The sequence below is a fragment of the Apis laboriosa genome, unplaced genomic scaffold, assembly GCF_014066325.1.
Source record: "Apis laboriosa isolate Shangri-la unplaced genomic scaffold, ASM1406632v1 scaffold18_cov149, whole genome shotgun sequence".
NCBI lineage: Eukaryota > Metazoa > Arthropoda > Insecta > Hymenoptera > Apidae > Apis > Apis laboriosa.
This window is the reverse complement of record NW_025222233.1, coordinates 3,081,221-3,099,686: the sequence shown is the minus strand read 5'-3', so window position 1 is coordinate 3,099,686 and position 18,466 is coordinate 3,081,221. Positions and strand designations below refer to the sequence as shown.

Below are 18,466 nucleotides of genomic sequence, written 5' to 3'. Positions count from 1 at the left end.
GAATTCGATGCTCGCCTCGACGAGTCATCGCGATTGTTCTTCCTCCCCCTTTTTATTCCACGATAGAGAGAATTACGAAACCGTTGGAAATGGCACGGCCCTTCGTGGTGTTCTTCGTTTTCTTCTCCACCGATTTTGCTACGGAATGTTCGCGGGAATTTTTTTTAAAATTCGAATCGTGAAAGGATTGTTCGTTCGAAGCTGGAATTTCTGATTATCGATAGATTCTGATCGTTGAGATAATATTGTTTATGGATGGAAGAAATATAATTTTTTTCTTTTTCGTTCAGTTTAATCAATTATGCCGGTGTTTTTAATGTATATTAACGATATTTTAAATATATGGGAAATTTAACGAAATATCGTTAATTAGTTACAGATATTCGTTGCAATTTTGAGTAAAAAAATTTGAGAATTATTTATACCCTTTATCGATATATTTAATGATAGGTATAGGTAAATTTTATCGATATTTATCGATAACGATATGCAAATGCCCTGTTGGTAGATTATGCTAATTTTCCACCATATTAAAAAAAGTAATAATAATAAAAAGATATAATAAATAAATAAATGTAGTTGATCGCTCTATATATCTTCCGAGCAAGTTTATTTTATCTAATACAAGATTATCTACAACAAGATTTCGTGAAAATTGATAAACAATATCTCCATCACTAGAACTAGAAACGAAAGAATCGAATTTATGAAATTTAAAAATTCCTCCTTTTCTCGAAAACCTCACGATCCTGAAAAGAAAAGAAAAAGAAGGCCACGAATTCCTCCTTGAACCTTGATATCTTTTCTCACAACGCTGAAAAAAAAAAAAGAAGAAGAAGAAGAAGAAGAAGAAGGCCGCAAACTCGCGTGCCAGTAACGCTAGTTAACCGAGAAAAAAGGGAACGTTGGCGTTAATTTAACCAAGATTGAGAAAACACCGTTTTTTGTGAACCGTTTGATGAAAGACGAAATCTTTGGGATGCAAATGACAGAACGTGGTGGCGGAACCCCGAACGGTCGAAACTTTAACCCCGGCCTCGCCTCTCTTCTTTTTCCCCTGCGTGGCGGCGGCGGCGGCCCTTTTGAACCCGAAACAATGGTCGCGATTTAATGGAAACGGAATTGCGAGGGGTGGGAGGGGGAGGGGGAATTGCCAGTCGAGTTTCGGTTAAACGGATAGATTCATCGCGCGCCCTTCTTCAACGAAGAAATTGTTGGACTCTCGAGGTGGGGCCCTCGGGATCAAGGAAACTAGCTTTTGTCTTTTCGTATACTTTTACCGCCCCCGACCCCCGTCTCCAATTTCCCTGAAATTTTCACCGATTCAGCCCGGCCGTGAATAAACGAAAATTTCGCTCGCACGTTGCACAAACGGCGACGCTCAAACCTCCCCCAACCCCGCATTAACTCTTTGCCAAAAGGTTAAGAGTACTTCAACTTTTCAACTTGTAATTTTCAACCGTTCTTCGCTTCGTTCAACTGTAATTATCAAACGGTGTGTGCTCCGATTCATTGGAGTTTTCTACTTTTTATAAATATATTTCCATTTCCATATTTGTACAGCTTTCAAATTCAATTGTATTTCGAAATGACTCTAATCATTGCCTAAATCATTGGTATCACTTTGCAGAAGTTTTCAACCAGGTTTCGAATCTCTTCTCCTATTATTTTTTTAGAAGTTCGTTTTTACGTCTGTTTTCCAAATTCTCAAAATTTTTATTCGAATTTTTATTCGAGCTTCGATATTTGTACACGTTACAAATTCAATTGTGTTCGAAATAATCTATCATCCTGATCAGAATCATCTTGCAGAAGTTTCCAGCCAGGAATATCTTCTCTTAGGAAGAAATTCGTTTCTGCACTTGTTTTCCGAAAACGCACTTCTTCTTTCAGTATCGAGTACAATGAGAATCGTCTATCCAATTCGAGTTTCCATCGACTTTGAAGATCGTGGAAAAACGAGGCTATCGAAAACCTTGGCATCTCGATTCTAATCTCGATTCTCGGGGGTATCGTCGAATTTTCAAAACTCTGACGAAAATGGCAAAATTGTCGCGCGCAAGATGCATCGGTTCCCACGAGTCGACGAGGTGTAATCCTCGAGTTGAAGGTGTAATCCTCGTGGAATCTTGAGAAGAATTGGGTCTCTTTCTTCTCGCATAGAAAAATTAACTGGTGTCGAAGTTGTTTGAAAATTATTGGCGGACCAATGCCAATGGACCGCTTTCCGAGTAGATGAGCAGAGGAGATGGAGAAAAATGGAAAACGAGGGGGGGCGAAAAATCGTGGTTGATTTTTGGCAGTTAAAGAACCGTACCATCGAATCGAAGTTTTCTTTATCTCGTAGAAATTTAATCTCCTTCTGGCGGCAACAAAGAGATAAGGTCTCAAGAAGCTCGGAAGATAACAGTATCTCGACGTATTCGAAACATTCGAACACCGTGAAAGTCTCGAAACGAAGGAATCCGGCAAGAACTCGAAACACGCTCGGGAATATTCTTCAAATTTAAAGAATTTCACGGATCGGGGAGGTGTTCCAAGATCTTTCATCAATCCTCAACGCTCTTAACGGATAAACCCGTGTTTAACGTATTCGACGATCACGGCCAATCACGGGAATAATTTATAAAATATACGTTTCGAGTTATGAATCGTTGGATTATTATCGGATAAATTGGATAAATATATAGAGGCCAATTCTTCACCGAATATCAAACCCCTTCAATTATCATAATCCCCGATACATAATCCGTTCTCGAGCGTGTTAATGAGAAAGAAGCTCGTGAATTTCATCGGCGTATGTGGCTGGCTTGTTGCGCGGAATTCATTAGAAAATACGCTTTTTCATCAACGTCCGACTACCCTTTTAATTGCTACTTTCCATGGTTTCTCGATGCCCGCCAACTTTTCCAATATGATGCGCTTCCGCAGTCGGTGGCCACGCTTCATCCCTCGCGTACACCGACTTTTGATTCCCTCCCCTCCCCCGGAATTTGCTTTGGTTTCTTCCCTTCTGGAATCGTTATTTGAAATTACGCGAAACAAAGACGATCGATCGAACATCTGCACAATTCACCGATTTATTTATCGTAACGATAAGTTTAAAATTTTTTTCCCGTCTGTAAAATTGACAATTGTCTCGAATCACTTGTCGTCGAATCGAAGTGCTTCAACGAACACGTAAGAGGGACAGGACGAATTCCCGCCTCGTTATCGCGTCTAGGATAAAGAAATAGAAAGGTATACGAAGGAAGTTCGTAACGAAAGTTTCGATCAGAAGCGTGGGATTACAGATATTCGGGAATGCGGTTTACGAGCCGCTCGTATACACGGTGTATTCGTAGCCAGCGAACCGTTCCCTTAGACCTCTCAATTCCTATAACGATAATTCTTTTGGACGCCTCTAATTAAAAAAAAAAAAAAAATTCCACGATAATCCCTCACAAATCCCCCTCCTCCCCCAGAGCGTCGATGCTTCCCGTACACAGATCGACTCCACCGCGACATCCTCGCGTTTGCGTTTCCTTCGCTCGTCCTCGCGTTTGCGTTTCCTTCGCTCGTCCTCGCGCTCTCCATTTTCAATTCTACGAAACGCGTCCCATCCCATCGATCAAACACACGGCGCCTTTTTCCGCTCGGAATCCCAATCGAAGCGAAACATCGACACCCTAGGCTCGTTTGTCCACGAGGTGGAGGGTTATCCTACCCCTTACCCTACCCCCGTGAATCACTCGTCCATGCCGTATTCCTCCATGTTCAAATACGTCGATCCACGATTTATATCTCGTAGAGAGAGGGGGGAGAAAAATTCAAGCGTTCCAAATAGATGTGCCACAATGTAGCGCTTGTCGTTCGCGCCAGGAACCGGAGAAAAAGCACCCGTTTATGACCCGTTTCGTCGCCCTCCTTTATCCCGGAAAATTCGAGACGAGTCTCTCTCTCTCTCTCTCTCTCTCTCTGTGCTCCTGAAATTTATAGTTTCCATAGCCACGAGGATGATATGCGAGGGACGATCGATTTCGCGAATCCGCTCGTGCGGACGAGATTTCATTATGCAAAGTCGAAGGAGAATTATAAACGTTCCGGGTATAATTGAACGGCATACGGACGGCGCATGGAAAAAAGGCTCAATTTAAGATAACAACGTTATCGCGAGCTTTTCCCCTCTCCTCTTCCTCCTCCTCCTCCTTCTTTCTCGTTCGAGGCGACACTCGCTCTTGTTTACGATCAATGAAACGATACCGGGCGAATTTACATTTTAATACCCGTCCGCGAAACGAGGCTGCTCGCTCGTAAAGCCGAGCCTCGAAGAATTCTCGCTAGCAACGCGACTCGCCTCTCCTCTCTTCATTTATCGGCTCTCCGCGAAGCGTTTATCGGTGTCTCGCATACAAATTAGATCGCGTCCCCCTCCCCCTTTCGATCTTTACTCTCGAATCGAATTTCGTGCCGGATGCTCGATTCGTCCCGCTTCCATTTAAATTATTACCGAGGCCGGGCCTCGATCGAGATTCGATTCGAGATCGGCGGATCGATTCGAGGATTTGAAAAGAATCGAAAAGAACAGACGTCAACTTTATGAATAATTGATGAGGGCAGTTAGAATTCCCGCGAAAACCTTGGACGCTTTATTCGGTGGCGGACGCCTGGTGGATGCGAAATCGGGGATTTATCCCGAGGTGTTGAGATACGAAGCTCTCTTTCTCTGATCGATATATATATATATATATATATATATATATATATATTCGTTGTATATTTGCGCTCGATGATTAATACATTTTCTTTTTTTCTTGGCGATTTAAAGCCAGGTCCTCGATCGAAGATGTGGCGACATAGGGGCGGAACTCGTTGTTTTTATCCCGTTTGCTCGAAATCGAAGGTTAAACTCGTGCATCTTATGCGATTCCGAGATTCGAAAAGATTCCGAATTCCTTCCTTCGAGAAACGATTGAACGATTCCCCCTTTTTATTTTACGATTTTGTTAGATTGCCAAGGATCCGTGACTTTTATCGTTCGAATATTTGATATCTAAATTTTATTCGTAGAGAGGGGAGGCTGTTCTTGGATCGAACGAAACTTTAGCATTTTTTCGTCATGATCGAAAAAGCTTGTCGGATACTTGTCCAAGCCGGTTTCTTTGCATCGATAGATCGATTCGCGAGAGAAGGAATACATTACGGGATTGTGTGAATCGTGATTTGATCTTGGAAAGAAAAAAGAAGAAAAAAAAAAGAATGGAGACGAAACGATATCAAATCATCAGAAAGATACAAGTTTCGTAATTATTCCGTAACAATTTCTCGAATTAACTAACATTTTTTCCCCCCCTTCAATCTTCTTCGATTTTAATTCCAATTTTTTCATCGCGAATATCGCCTGACAATCTTGTTAAAAAGCGAAATAGTTATTTGATCGTAAGACTATGAAATATGGAAGGATGCGAAGGAGGAAATAAAAAGTTTTAAGACGATGGAAAAGTAAGAGAGGGGAGGGACGGCGTTCATTTTCATCTCTCCTTATTTCCTTGCCCATCGCGGACGTTCTCGTGATTCGTTCGATTAAATATATATGTATATATATATATATATATCCTCGTCGAAGGAAACGATCCCCGTTCGGATTTTTATTCTCGCTCGAACAGAGAGTCTGGCGATCCGGGTAAAATTCGAGCGACCAATCCCAACCCATCTCCCCCCTCTTCCTCTTTAATTGCGCGATTTCCGCTCCTAGATTGCTCTTTGTCCGGGGTAGCCAAGACGCTCCAAGGTTTCTCAGATTTCTAAAATGGCCGCCACTCGTGACCTCGTGTTGTAGCCTTTTTCGAGTTCTTGATTAAATTTCTCGATTAATTAGGGGACGTTACGTGAAACGTTCTCTGTTTGTCTTTGATTGGTTAAAGAACGAACTCCTTTGATATGTTATATTATAGTTTTCCTTCGATGAAGATCTGAGAAAAAGACGTATATCGAAAGGTGAAAACATGGTTGGATTTGATAAAATGATAAGTCGTAAATTCTTCTCGACGAATTTACATAATGTATGTACTTTTGTACATTCTTTTAGGAAGATACGATCTAATTAACAAGTGACAAGTGTTCGATGGCAGCTACTCCTTGCTACAGTTATTCCATTTTTAAATAATTTTGAATAATTTGACAAGGACGGGCAAGGGTTTGAAAGAATAGAGACATATTTCATGTTAGGATTTTACGTTTCCATCTTTTATGATAAGCTCGAATCTTATTATCCAACGGATCCAACGGAAATCTGGAATAAATTTCGACGTAGAATAGGCCGTATTGCTCGCGGAGGAAATTTGAATGTAAATCATACGATTACGCGAGAGTTGCGAAAAAGGGGTAGGATTCACGGACCGTGGATCTCTCTCGTCTGGTGGGAGGCATCCGTCCTTGGCCGGGGAATAAAAATCTCGAGGGATCGCGTTCCCGAGCCGGGCTAGCCCGAGCCGTTTAATCTAACGAAACTTATCCCGAGAATAAGGTTCAGCAATCTAGAAGGGATAACGCTATCTTATTTACCGAATCTGATATTACACCCGGGGAAAGATATCTTTAGTCTCAATTCTCTAATTCGATAATTGGATCTTTCATTTCATTCGCGAAATGCAGAGAGAAAAATTTTTTGAATCCCGTGTTGACTATTTCTTGATATTATCCTTAATAATTTTCTGTCTTCTCTCTATTCTAAAGAGAAAAAAAAAATTATTATACGATTTTCAACGGCATTCAATAACGAAAAATGACAGAATTAATTATAATAAATCGAAGAAAAGTGACTTTTTTTTAGAAAAATACTTTCACTTTGAACAAATTCTTCTCGACTCTTTTCGATTCGCGAAATGCAGAGAGGAAATTTTTTGAACCTCTCGTTGACTATTTCTACATTATCCTTAATAATTTTCTGTCTTATCTCTATTCTAAAAAAAAAAAAAAAAACACAGAAAATTATTACACGATATTCAATAATAAGAAATGACAGAATTAATTATAATAAATCGAAGAAAAGTGACTTTCTTTTAGAAAAATACTTTCACTTGGAACAAATTCTTCTCGATTCGATTTCAATTCAACGATGTCGATGATCTTCTGCAACGTTGATATCGAAAAAAAAGAAAAAAAAAAAAAAAACTTAAAATTCACGCACATTTGACACGTTTGTACTCGCGAATCGTTCAATATTCATACGAGCTCGTTCATGGGAACAAGATCATCTGTACATTTTTACCCGCGATAAATGGAATAAATCGGCGTCGGTGATGCGCGCTGTATGCATAAGGAAGGAGGATGGAGGGGGTCACACGCTCGTAAACAGAGAGGGGGAAAGGATTCTCGCGCTTGTAATACTTTCTATGTTCCCGCGCAAAGTGGCGTTTACCACCTGTCGATCAAAAGATCGGACAGCACAGGTGGCTGCGAACCTCTCCAAAGCGTGTGTTCCAACCTCCGAACGTCGTTTCCCGTCTCGTTGTCGGGTTATATACGTTCGAACGACTTCGTTTCGATGTCGATCGCGCGTCGATTCGAGCGAATCGATTCATCCGATTGTGCGCCCACAATAATGGGCACACACGCCAGTTACACGCGGATTTCCCCTTTTGGCGACGCGTTTGAAGGTTACTTATTGTATCGAGGATTATTCTGCTACCTCTGAACGAACGGATTCGGAGTTGAATTGGAGTTTTATTTTTAACATCTTGAGCAACGAACGCTTGCGATTTTGCCAGAGAAAGAAGTTTTGATCGAAGATTATCGAATTATGCAAAAACTGGAGGAAGGATAGGAGGATATTCGACGAACGAGTACGTCGAACGGAATCATTCGCGAGTGTCGTATCTATCTATATCCACTACCGTTCTTTTATTAAAAATGGAAGAAGAATATCACAGCTCGAAAAAATGGAAAATCCGGGAAAACGGGGGAAAGGAAAAAATATAGCCTTTCATCGGGATCAATTGTCCGCTTTCATAAATTCGAAACGATCCATTTTTCATCGGAATTCGTACTTTGAAGGGGTGCATGGATGCATGCGGGCTACGATCTCGGATAAATTTCCGTGCAATTTCAATACGAGATGATTCCTCTTATAGAGGCAAGTCTCCTCCTCCCCCCTCTCGATGTACACTGTGGGGGGGTTGAGTCGAGGGCTGTGGGATAAGACGAGCGGATATTAAAAATATCTTCCGTCGAAGAACGGACAGCGATCGACTTCCGGTTTATCCGTTTTTACTCCATTCCCAAGCCGTTCCCGTATTGGTCGCTTTTCGTCCTCGGTTCCTCTATTTTTCCACGATTTTCTTCGCCTCCCCCCTCCCCTTTTGTATCGCTTCTCCCTTCTTAAATCTTGACGGTGATGGACCGATCCAACCGTTTCAAAAACGAATTTCTCTTTCGCATCGAGAGAGGGGTCTGTAAATTCTTGACGAAAGATTGGGAAAGATTCGAGCATCTAATTAATCCCGGAATACGGAAATTGATTCGATTCCCCGAGGAAAACTAATGTTGTTCTACCCTCCGAGTTGTTCTTGGATAGTTGCTAAAGTAGATTAGAGGCGGCGTGGTTATTCCGGGAACCTGCTCATTTCGCTGTAAACGCGGTCCCGTTTCCGAGTATCCCTAATTTCGATGGTGTAGTCAGTCCCAGACGGTTTTCGTTTCGGATACGTACGATGCGATGTAATAGAAATTGTTCTCAGCAGCCGCTGGCCCATAAAGGTATCAGGCTGAGATTCTCTTCGTTTCGAAAACCTTTCTCAAACCGTGCTCCGCAACTATAATAAAACAAGTAGAATTGTACCGCGAAAATTGATCAACATATCCTGGCCAGCACGCTCCACGCTTAATTAATTTATCGTTTCGTTATTCAGTCGTCGACAACTGGGCGACAAGCGCGTAGTTCCAGTCCAGCTTTTTCAACCGGCAGTTTCATAATTTTTAGAAAAAACGATATATATCCCCCCCTCATCCGAGCTTCAACATTTTCCCGGGCGAATCCTCTTAGTTACTTTAATGGACCGTCGAAAAGTAGCGTCAACGTTGGACGTCATCCTTTGATCAGCCCCACACAAGTAGCTTCTCTACCTCTTTCCAGATACGGCGAATAGAAAAATCATATTTTCTAAACATCCTGCTGATGTAGTAGACTCTCCTAGATTCTCCTCTTTGAGTTCTTCTTCGAGAAAAGAACGCAGAGCCGTCTTTCTCAGATCCGTGGCTGTTTACCCTCGCCGGGGATTCATCGACCTCGCGAATCTCGCACGAAATACAGGATTCGCTTCACGCGGGAAAATTGTCGCGAATTTCGTTAACGGGCGCATATTCGATCGAGGGGGAGGGGGGCGAAATTACTGGTCGGAAGAATGGATTCACGATCGAGGCTTGGAGCACTACGCGGTCGAAAATTATGGGCAATCGTCGGATTCGAGCTCGTCCACTCGCGCGCCCGAAAATTGCCAACTATATTCCGCTCGAATATTTTCACCCTTTGTGAATCCCGTGCGCGACGGTTCTTCAGTAAGCCTCTCGAATCTCGAAAAAAGAGATAATCGCGTTCCTTTTTCCTTTCACGACGACAACAACTCGCGACTCCGAGACGAAACGATTGGAAAATTTTCAAAAAAGAAAGTTAACGACACGATCGAAAGAAACAAACCCTTTCGTTACCCTTTCTACTATCCCGCAAATCTAAGAACGCCCCTTCCGAGGGCAAATTTATTCGATATCAACGCAGTAGAAATTCTGCGGTGACGCGAGCGAGGTGTAATCCAATCGGATGGAAATCGGGGACAAACAGTGGGATCGCGTCTAATTATTAATAACGCGACGAGTCAGTGATCAGATGGATGGCTGTTTGCGCCAACCGGGATTGGTTACTCGGGACGCGCATTACGGCGCTTATCAATGGGCATCGTTGAAATTGCGGCAATGCGCTCGTCCCCTCTCCCCTCAGCGTTCCCTACGGCAAAGAAAAGTCGGTCGAAGCCGATGATGATTAGTGTTTACGATCAATGGAAGGTTATCAACCCGTTCGAACGAATTTCCGCGCAAATCTATCGCGCTATGCATCCCCGGATATACGAAGAGATGCGTTCTTGAAACAACCGTCGATCCTCTCCTCTCCCCTCCCCCGCTCTTAAAAGCAAAACCGGTCGTAAATCCGCCATTTGCCCGCCGCGAATCGGTAATTTCGGTTAACTCGAACCCGAAAGCAGGAGCTTTGGAAATTTGGAGGTGGAGGGGAGGGGCAACGTCGATCGATATTCCCACCGATCGGTTCGATATTAAGCTGCTCAGGAGCGGAAGAGGTATATATATATATATATATACCGATTTTACGAGCGGGATTTTTACGATTTCCCTGCGAGTTGGAAGCGTTCTAGGGGTTGCAACCTGCACGTATTTCGGTTAGGTGTCGTTCGGATTGCACCTACGTGTTCCTCTCCCCCTTTTTCCAGCCCCTTCCAGCCTCTCGCGCTCGTGTGCTCCTTCGAACTTTAACGAGTTTGTCCCGATGTGTAATCGCATCGGTGGCTGCAGCTACGTCGAAACATCAACGACAAATTGGATTTTGAAACAGTCTGTACGTGACCGCGCGCGTATCTCGCAGACGCCTCGATGGCGGAACGGAGATGATCCGGCCGCGGGTACGATTTACGAGGCGAGATAGGTCCCGTTTTGCAAATTTCGTTCGGCTACGTAAAAAGCTACGTAAAAATCGTCCATCTTGATCTCTCGAATCTCGAAAGACATTTCATTCGCCACTCTTATAATCTCACCGACTTATCCACCAACTTTAATTATCTCGTCTCAGTGTAACTTCCTTTCCAAAGAGTGAAAAATTTTATCGAAGTTCTTCCCCCTCTTTCGTTTCGAAACTCTCTCTCCAAAAATCTGATTTGTTACTTTTTTCTCGTTGCAGTGAAGTATCTGAGGGAGGTGACACCGTACTTCAGGAAGGCGTCGATCATCCAGGAGGTGGGATGGGAGTTGCAGCGCGGCTTTCTCAGCGCGACACCACCGCCCCCGAAATCACCACCGCGAGCGGATACGCGTTATCTGCCGCTCCAACTCTGCAGACTAACCAGGGCTCATCCTTCCTCGGATCCCGGTAAGTTGGTTCCATCGTCCCTATCGCTATCCGTTTAATTCGTGGCGCGAGGGGGGCGGCCTGCTCGACCGAACGTCGCCAGGGTAACGCGACGAAATTGCCGAACAGGGGCGTGAAACCGGAAAACGCATCGACCCAACGACTAACGCGAGAACGTTAATTAACGCTGTCCCCGTCGAACCGGGGATTCTCGTCGTCGCGGCTGCTGCCTTGCCCTTTCGCCGCCACGTATTTCGACTTTATTTCCGAGGACAACGTTGGTTTTCGTCGTCGGTCCAGGAGATGGATCACTGGTGGGTTAAGCTATTATGACTGGGATGTGATGACGTCCTGGAGTGTGTAGGATGCTCGTGAAAATATTAGTATTCTTAGTTATGTTTTTTGCAAACGAGATGTTGTAGATATCGAAGAAATTATAAAATTTGTGAAAATCTCTGTTCTATCCGATCGACACGATTGGAGGGTTCTTTAAATGCCTCGAATTTGGGGGGGGGGGAAAAATATTCTTTCCAAGAGAGATAAACGTAATCGAATTTAAAACCCGATTAAAATTAGGAGAAATTTGTAACGCTTCCACCATTGGAAAATTTCGAAATCTTTTTTAATCGTTTTTTTTTGTTTTTATCTACGACACGATTTCCGAGATATAAAAAGAGGGATTAATTTTTAATCTCGTCTATATCTCGCTGGCCTATTCCAAATTTTAGACAGAGCGTAGTAGTGCATTTCCAACGCTAAAAGAAGAAAAAAAATGTAGGTTAATGGACCGTGAGTCCATTTATAATAATCCTTGCTACAAAAATACATGGACATTTAATTTAGTTATAAATAACTACCCGTATAATTAACATTTAGTAATTACATTTATAATTAATTGCATTTACAAAGATATATAATTAATAATATATAATTACGTTTCCGTTTTAATAGGAATTAAAATTAATATCGCCGTCGTAAAAGTGTGGCGTGCGGATTTTCGCGAGTGTTTTTAGCTAATTACAGGATCGAGCGGATTTCAATTCTAGGAATTTCTCTGTTCCTTTGTGTACATTTACACCGCGAAATCCACAGACGAGGAGGGGAAAGTCCGAATAAGAAAAGAAATTCAAAAATTAATCGATTGCAAATCGAATGAACGTTGCGAAATCCCTCTCGTCTCTTGTTGAACGTTTAGAACTAAATGTTCCAACGAAACGTAACCGGGATTACGTGCACAAGCCGCGTCTCGTGGATGGCGCTCCTCTCGAGAGCTGCATGCTCAGCGACCGAGATAATGACAGCCATAACGCAATTAACCCGTTTCTGGCATTACAGTCGAACGAACCTGCGCGGCGCCGGCGCCGCCACGAGTTTGACAGTCAATTATCGTCTAATAGAATGACGACTAAACGCGAAAAGCCTCGTCGCGATTACACACACGTCGCGACACGCGTTCCTCTTTCCAATTTCAATTTCTCCGCGTATTCGTCTCCAAATCTCTTTCTCCCCTCCCCGATCTTCGTCGTTACAAAAGTATAAATCCAAATAGAAAAGTTTCCACAGCGTGAAATATATATATATCCCTTTCGACGAGCAACTATTTAAATTCAGTTCGAATCTCTTCCTCTTTCGCTTTCGTTTTTTAGCGTAGCGATCGCCCTTTAAACTGGAGCCGACTGCGACACGCGCGATCCCTCTTCTTCCCTTCTGGGAGGAGACAATAGGGAAGGGGGAGACTCGTTTGCGTGTACACCAGATGGTGGTAAGTGGCTTCGCGGTGGTTGAATGGATCCAGTTTTCATCGAGACGCTGCTTCCCTCTGTCTGCTCGTTGCGAGGGACACGGCCACAAAGAAGGGGTTAGAAACGAGTATCCGTCCGTCCCTCCGCGGATCCAACGACGTCGAGTTAATGAAAGGCTAATGGGCTCTTAATTCTATAGAGCTTCTTCCTCCCCTCCCCTCTCTACCCTTCCTCCCCGAATCGTCAGCCCTCCCTTATCCCCCTCCCCTCGATAACTGTCTCCACTCGTCCCGTGGAGTATCCCTTGGTTGTTGTTCGCGAACAGGAGCATCGTCACCCGAAGGAAACTAACCTTTTGTCGAAGTTATTCTCCCCTATTCTTTCTCTGCGTCTCTCTTTCCACAGAATTCGTAAATAAAACTCTCTCTCTCTCTCTCTCTCTATCTTTCCCCTTCTTCCACGTCCCTCGACGGGATTTCGTCCTCGCCCCCTTTTCTTTCTTATCCCTTATTCCGCGCCGGCCTTCGTCTTCCTCCGACTGGAAATCGTACGCCCTCGAGGGGAATAGGCGCCGATAGTCGAGTGGAGGGGGAAAAGCGAGGAGAACGAGAAGGGAGGCGTGGTATTCTTCTTATCGGGACACCGGTTACAATATTGTTCAGCGTCCTCCACTCACCTCTACCTTTTTCAATGGTATTTTTCAAGACAACAGGTCCGCTCAACATGCGGGACTCCCGTTATCACCCGTGTATTACCAGCCGTGGGTAGTTGACGGGATCTAAAAATTGGCAGGGACGCGGTGGGCAAACACCGGGCGCGGGAAAAGGTCGTTAAATTCATCCGGAGTTTGCTCGTCAAATATTCAACGTTCTCGCTGTTCCGTGCTCCGCTGTTTGTCGTCCTCGTGCCGACCGTTTATCTTCGAACAACCCGGCGAACATCCATCGTCGGAAATTAAAGAAACCGGTCCACGGGAGAAAGCAATAACAAACAGGTACAGCTTGTTTCCAAGAAGAGGAGGATAGGGGAGGAGAGAAGGTGGCTCGTGTGTAAACATTCCCTTTCTCTCTCCCTCCGTGCGCCAAGAGCCTGTTTCCAACTTTTCCTCGAATCAATATCCTCGAAGGAGTTTAACTTTCACGGTGGCGCTTTTTTAGCCGAGTTGGTACGTAGCAAGCGTGTTATCGACGGCTCTTTCTTTCTTTTTTTTTTTTTTTTTTCTCCCTAGAGAAATCGTGCGTTAAGGGTGTGGAAAGAAGAAAGAAAATAGGTACTTTAACGGTATTCTTTCGTTCTTTCGGCGTGAACGAGGACGAAACGTGCATTCGCGGATGCATTCTGCGAAGAATTGCGTCTTCTTCTAACGCTCGATTCCGCGTTAAAATTTACACGACGAATCGTGGGGAAAAGAAGAGAAATTTCCATCGATCCCAAAAACTCGTCACGTTCGAGCCAAGGAATATCCCTTTCGGGGATTTAATCAGATATCGATAGATCTTCTCGAGGGTAGGAGAGATATTTACAATTTATTGCGACACGTGCGCCGCTGACGGATGCATAATTCTTATCCTCCATCCTTGGTGAAAATGTGAAAATTTTATGTGTATATATATATATATACGTTTCTTCGTGCGAGAATCACTGTGAGAATCAGCTAGAGAACATTTTACTCGTGAATATCCGGATAATAGTTTGATATTTTCTCTTTGTTGGCGCGCTCTACTTTTCCCCCCCCCTTCCATTCTTTGGTAATATATAATGTATAAAGATCGATTATTCCCAGTTTTCTTGGGTCTCTGCCTTTCCCATCCATTATTCCTTGCATATCTTTCCTTCGCATATCGCCGTTCTTTTTCCCCCTGGCTAGATGAATAGAATTTTTCCGCATTTACATTTACTTATTTCCCTGTTTGTCTACCGAAAGAAAAGAAAAAGGAAAAGAATAAAAATTGGAAAATTCAGCCCTGAATTGTAAACGTGGTATTATGCTCGCATTTTGCTCCACCCTCGAATAACGCGCCGACAGATGGAATACGGCGTGGCCGTAATACGGTAAGTTCGTGGAACGAAGAGGCTTCGTAGTTGACCGAGAGCAAACACGAAATGGACGTACTCAGACATTAGAAGGAGAGCGTAAAAAAGAAAAAAAAAAAAAAAAAGGGAAAAGGGAAAAAAGGATCGGACAATGGACGATGGAAAAGGATATCGTTCATGGATTCTATCTACGAATTAAAACAGACCGGTAGACGCGTGAACGGTACAATGAAAATTGGCTAATTGAATTAGCAGACAGCTGAGAGCGACCTGAATAGACAGAGGCTTCCATAACGCGAACCGTCAGGTTTTAGGATGGGTTCCATTAAAAGGAAGAGTGCACCGGTGAAAGAACCGGATCCGAATTATCCAATTAAAATCACCTGTTAATTGTACGAATATCGAGGAATCACAATAGCCCCGTGACGCATTCCGGCTGACTCTATCATTCTTGTCTATCGTTCGTGAAAAATAGATACTTTTACTCGCTTATTACTTAATTATTTTTCCGTTGAAATAATCGAATACTTAAAAATTCGCTCGACGAGTCTTCATTCCCATCGAACAAAAAGAAAACAGGAAAGATAATCCGATCCTTGAAATAAATATATTTATCGATACATATACAGTACGAAGATGATAAAATTAATTGCAAACGACGAGAAGGAAGAGTTCTTAAAAACCTCGAAATGATAAAGAAAATTGGACATAAAAACGCGCTCCTTTCTCTCTCTCTCTTCCCCTCCTCCTTCCCCTCCCTTCTTGCTGCGCATCCCCTTGCTAGGGAAAAAAGAAAATCATCAAAGGACTCAAGCTATTAATCCGTGATCCAAGTAAATGGCACGAGACATGAAAATCCACGAGAACAAAGAATTGACAAGAAACCACGATATCGTGTCATTCACGTATGCATAATTTCATTCGATATTCCGGAATCGATCTTTATCAAGGAATCGGCCCAAGTGAGACGTCCTTTCGATTACATCTCGCGAGCCTTTTAATTAATGCCAATGGCCACTCGAAACAAGATAGCTCGCAATCGGGTTGCATCCGCGGCTGCGAATCGAGTGCTTTGATCCATGACACGCTTTCCATTCCCTCTTTCGAATCGAATCGAAACGAAACGAAACGAAACGCACGCCTACACCGTTTGGTATACACCAAACGCGATATGTTTAGTTTTTCGTTCGATTCGTTCCAGATTTCGATTGATTCGAATAGGCATCCTGGCCGAGCGTTGCGGAATACTATACGCGAGATGAGCAGAAGGGGAGGGGGAGATCGGCGAGGGTCGATGGCGGAGGCTCGAGGTTCGACTGTGCGCCGCCATTGGTCGGCGGGGAGAGGATGCGAGAGTTAAATTAGTTTCCGGAGCAAAAGCTGGCGGCTGGTTTTCAGGGCTAACCCCCGTGTATAATTCCAGAACAGCTCCATCAGGCTGGAACCCACCAAGAACCTTCCATCCGGAGGCCATCCACCATCCGCTGCTGCTGACGCCGCCACCACCACCGCGCGAGACCCTTACCCGCTATCAACCATCTCTCCCATCCTTTCCTCTCTCTCTCTCTCTCCCCTCTCCTCCCCTCCCCTCCTTGCTGCGCGTCCGCCTTGCCAGACTTGCAGGCGGGGGCAGTTTGCGAAGTTAATTACCGTCGGATAATTGCGCCCTATATGCCGGCCGAGCTGATTAATGAGCCCGAATCAAGACCCTGGAAGTCGGTTGTCCTGTCTTTTGTTTCCTCGTCCGGAACAGCACGATTGTCTGCCCGTTGATTACGGTTCACAAGGAGAAGTCTTTTGGCTCGGCTGTCCGATTTTGGGACGGGTCTCCGCGTATAGGTTTTTAATTCCCAATTGAAAATCATCCCCTCGGTGGAATGAATTACAGTTTCGTTAACGTTTCGGATATTAATTCACGAGTCGTAGCTTTGTCTTCAATCCACGCTCCCTTGGATCAAGATTTTCTATTTAACGTGACGCAAAATTATATCGAAGATATATTTATATAGCTACGTATCACTTATTCGTCGAAGGAAAGAAAGACATTCCATTTCCTCCAATGGAGGATTATTGTCGAAATTTCTCACGCGTGGAGAGAAGGAGCTCGATCAAATTTTCTTGATAGTCCGTGGAATGGATGGATAATTACACCCCAGTTTCGTTAACATTTCGAATATTAATTCTGGTTCACGAGTCGTTGCTTTGTTTTCAATCTGCGCATATTGCGATCGTGGATAAGATTTTAACGACGCAAAACTATATCGAAGATATGAATAGCTATTATTTATTCGTCGAATAAAAGAATTTAAGATATATTCCATTTTCAATGGAGGAGAAACTTGGTCGAGAACAAATTATCCCAATGGAATTGGTGGATAATTACACACCAGAGTCATAGCTTTTTTCAATCTGTGCTCCCGTGGATTTCATGGATCGTGAATAAGATTCTCCATTTAACGCAAAAATATATCATATACAAGATACATATAGCTATTAAATTTATTTACATATATATTAAAGTCATTGAAATTTCTCACGCGTGGAAAAGAAACTCGATTAAGAGCAAATTATCTCGATGATCCGTGGATAATTACACGCCAATTTTCGAATATTAATTCCCATTTGTAGCTTTGTTTTCGATCTGTGCTCCCATGAATTGCATCGATCGTGGATAAGATTCTCATTTAACGCAAAATATCGAAGATATAGCTACATTACCTATTCGTCGAACAAAAGGATTTAACACATTCCATTCCCAATGATTAAGACGAACGATTAAAGTTATTGTCGAAATTCTTCACGCGTGGAAAAGAAGCTCGATTAAGAACAAATTATCTCGATGATCCGTGGATAATTTTCGAATATTAATTCCCATTCACGAGTCGTAGCTTTGTTTTCAATCTGTGCTCCCGTGGATTGCATCGATCGTAGATAAGATTCTCCATTTAACGCAAAATATCGAAGATATAGCTACATTACCTATTCGAATAAAAGGATTTAAGGATTAAGATGAACGATTAAAGTTATTATCGAAATTCTTCACGCGTGGAAAAGAAGTTCCATTAAGAGCAAATTATCTCGATGATCCGTGGATAATTACACGCCAATTTTCGAATATTAATTCCCATTTGTAGCTTTGTTTTCCATCTGTGATCCCGTGGATTGCATCGATCGTGGATAAGATTTTTTAATGCAAAACTATATCAAAGATATAATTACATTACCTGTTCGTCGAACAAAAGGATTTAACACATTCCATTCCCAATGATTAAGATGAACGATTAAAGTTATTGTCGAAATTCCTCACGCGTAAAGAAGGAGGAACAAAAAGGGAAAAAGGGTTGAAGAAAAGGAAGGAGAGCGATTTCTCGAATTGCATTGTGCGTGGAAGGGAGCTACTTGTTTCTCGTTACCATCGAGATGGGGCGCGAGTCGCGGCGAGACGAAGCGGCGACCGCCGCTCAGGGCGGCTATTATCAGACCGTGTAGACGAAATCCACGTCGTCTCCGTCGTCGTGTGGAGCAAGCTTCCATTATCCTCTAATATCGTTACGCCAGGTCGCTCTGCTACGGTTTGTCGAAC

General features: G+C 43.3%; 1 protein-coding gene across 3 annotated transcripts in view; it reads left to right on the top strand.

The window, feature by feature from the left end:
* Window positions 1–18,466, top strand: part of LOC122712045 (beta-1-syntrophin) — a 311,081-nt gene that overhangs the window by 157,989 nt on the left and 134,626 nt on the right. For all 3 annotated transcript variants that reach the window (XM_043931334.1, XM_043931336.1, XM_043931335.1), the window contains exon 3: window positions 10,940–11,128. In XM_043931334.1, the coding sequence (XP_043787269.1) occupies window positions 10,940–11,128 (189 nt within the window). The remainder of the gene's footprint in view (window positions 1–10,939; window positions 11,129–18,466) is intronic.